The sequence below is a fragment of the Vidua chalybeata genome, chromosome 27 (assembly GCF_026979565.1).
Source record: "Vidua chalybeata isolate OUT-0048 chromosome 27, bVidCha1 merged haplotype, whole genome shotgun sequence".
NCBI lineage: Eukaryota > Metazoa > Chordata > Aves > Passeriformes > Viduidae > Vidua > Vidua chalybeata.
The window spans coordinates 5,324,135-5,326,916 of NC_071556.1; the positions used below are offsets into that span (position 1 = coordinate 5,324,135).

General features: G+C 68.3%; 1 protein-coding gene across 1 annotated transcript; it reads left to right on the top strand.

Annotated features, from left to right (window-relative positions):
- Window positions 1-6: 6 nt before the first annotated feature.
- On the top strand, window positions 7-2,559 carry TMEM161A (transmembrane protein 161A). The gene is given in 4 exon segments (XM_053966122.1): window positions 7-648; window positions 650-737; window positions 1,340-1,436; window positions 1,917-2,559. Coding segments are annotated over 4 exon segments (1,074 nt in total). The 5' UTR covers window positions 7-16; the 3' UTR covers window positions 2,174-2,559.
- Window positions 2,560-2,782: the final 223 nt, after the last annotated feature.

Here is a 2,782-nt window from a genome sequence, read left to right on the forward strand (position 1 = left end):
CCTGGTGCCAGCCCCTATGTCCCCTGTCCCCTATGGATTAGGGTTTCTGTCCCCAGCCCTGTTCCCTGTGGATTGGGGCTCCTGTCCCAGCCCTGTCCCCAGCCCTGTCCCCCCTGTCCCCAGTGGATCGGGGCTCCTGTCCCAGCCCTGTCCCCAGCCGGTGTCCCCTGTCCCCAGTGGATCAGGGCTCCTGTCCCAGCCCGATGCCAGCCCCGTGTCCCCAGTGGATCGGGGCTCCTGTCCCAGCCCTGTCCCCAGCCCCGTGTCCCCTGTGGATCGGGGCTCCTGTCCCAGCCCGATGCCAGCCCCGTGTCCCCAGTGGATCGGGGCTCCTGTCCCAGCCCGATGCCAGCCCCGTGTCCCCTGTGGATCGGGGCTCCTGTCCCCAGCCCTGTCCCCCCTGTCCCCTGTGGATCGGGGCTCCTGTCCCCAGCCCGGTGCCAGCCCCCTGTCCCCTGTGGATCGGGGCTCCTGTCCCAGCCCGATGCCAGCCCCCGTGTCCCCTGTGGATCGGGGCTCCTGTCCCAGCCTGTCCCCAGCCCCGTGTCCCCTGTGCCCGGGCAGCCTCTCGGACCGTCCTTTGACACGCTGGCGGCTCTGGGCCATCGTGGCGCTGTCGCTGCTGCGCCTGCTGGGGACGCGCCACCACTGCAGCGTACCTGGGGCTGGCCCAGCGCTGGGTGCGCGCATGCGCAGGGAGGCGGGGGCGCATCCCGGCCCGCGAGATCCAGCAGAAGGTCGGCACCGGCACCGGGACTGGGACTGGGATGGGGACGGACCGGGACCGGGATGGGGAGTGGGACCGGCACCGGGATGGGGACTGGGACTGGCACCGGCACCGGGACCGGCATCGGGATGGGATGGGGACCAGGACCTGGATGGGGACTGGCACGGCACCGGCACCAGGATGGGGATGGGGACTGGGACCGGGATGGGGACTGGCACTGGGACCGGGACCGGCATCGGGATGGGGATGGGGACCAGGACCTGGATGGGAACTGGCACCGGCACCGGCACCAGGATGGGGATGGGGACTGGGACCGGGATGGGGACTGGCACTGGGACCGGGACCGGCATCGGGATGGGGAGTGGGACCAGGACCGGGATGGGGAGTGGGACCAGCACCGGGACCGGGACTGGGATGGGGACTGGGACCGGGACTGGGGCCAGGACTAGGATTGGGGTCAGGACTGGGATTGGGACCGGGGTTGGGGTCAGGATTGGGATTGGGATCAGGATTAGGGTTGGGATTGCAATTGGGGCATGGGTCCCGGTGAGGATTCCGGAATTCCCGGTGAGGATTCCGGAATTCCCGCTGAGCATTCCCAGATTCCCGCAGATCTCCAGGATTTACTGCTACGTGTCCGTGGTGAGCCTGCAGTACCTGGGGCCCGTGATCCTCACGCTGCACTGCGCCCTGCTGCTCAAGACCCTGGGTGAGGAGGGGCTCCGGGGCTTTGGGGGCTTTGGGGTGGCCGGGAGGAGCCTGGGGGAGGTCACTGGTACCCGAATTGTCCCCGGCTGTCACAGCCCCCAGCTCAGGACGTCCCGTGGTTCTGTCCCGTGGTTCTGTCCCGTGGTTCTGTCCCGTGGTTCTGTCCCGTGGTTCTGTTCTGGTTTGCAGTGGGGACAAACTCGGTGCTGGGACTCTGCCACCAGTAGGGTGGGGGCATGGGGACATGCCAGACCTGTCCCCTGTGTCCCACAGGGACCCCCAGACCTGTCCCCTGTCCCACAGGGACCCCCAGACCTGTCCCCTTTGTCCCTGAAGGATCCCCCCCAGAGCTGTCCCACAGGGACCCCAAAACCCGTCCCCTTTGTCCCACAGAGACCCTGAAACCTGTCCCACAGGGATCCCCACATCTGTCCCGTGTCCCTCAGAGATCCCCCCCAGAGCTGACCCCTGTGTCCCACAGGTCACCACTCCTGGGGGCTGTACCCCGAGTCCCCCGCCGTGTCCCCAGCAGCGCCGGTGGCCGCGCCACGGCCCGAGGGTGACGCGGGCGGGGACGTGCACGTGGTGGTGCAGGAGATCTCGGGGGTCCTGGGCTGCATCTTCACCCCCCCCTTCTTCCGAGGACTCTTCTCCTTCCTCACCTGGTGGGTGGCCGCCTGCCAGGTGGTCACCAGCCTCTTCGGCCTCTACTTCCACCAGTACCTGGCAGCGTCCTGACTGGGAGGGACTGGGAGGGACTGGGAGGGACTGGGTGCTGCCGGTCCCTCGCCGCTGCCTTGGCTGGGTGTCCCACTTTGAGGACACACGCGGGGACGTTGGTGCCACCAGGACGGGTTTTGTGCCACCGCTGTGCCTGCCCCTGGAGCTGCCTTTTCCTGGAGGGCAGCGGCTCCTGGCGTGCTGGGGACACCGTGGGGACCTCCAGGGGTGGCACGTGGAGCGGCCAGCAGAGATTTCGGGGCGTTCTCAGCTGAGCCAGTGGGGTTTTTGTAGGGGGTTTTTGTAGGGTCTCTGCACCTCGGCGTCACCCCCCCGCGTGCTCCGTGTGACCCCTCAGGCCCAGCAGCCTCGATGGCTGCTTCACAATAAACAAGTGACACCAGCGTCGTTGTCACCTGAAAGCTGCTCTCGGTGTCCCCAGACCCCCCCCGAGCAGGTCCCACGGTGCTGCTTGAAGCACCACCCGGCAGGAGCAGACCTCAGCGCCGCTGTCCCTGTCCCTGGGGTCACCCGGGGCTGGTGGCACTGGGGGGGTGGGGACAGGGCCGGGGTCCCTGTGAGCCGGGCTGTCCCACGGGGTGGGTGCTGCTGCAGCTGCGTGAAACG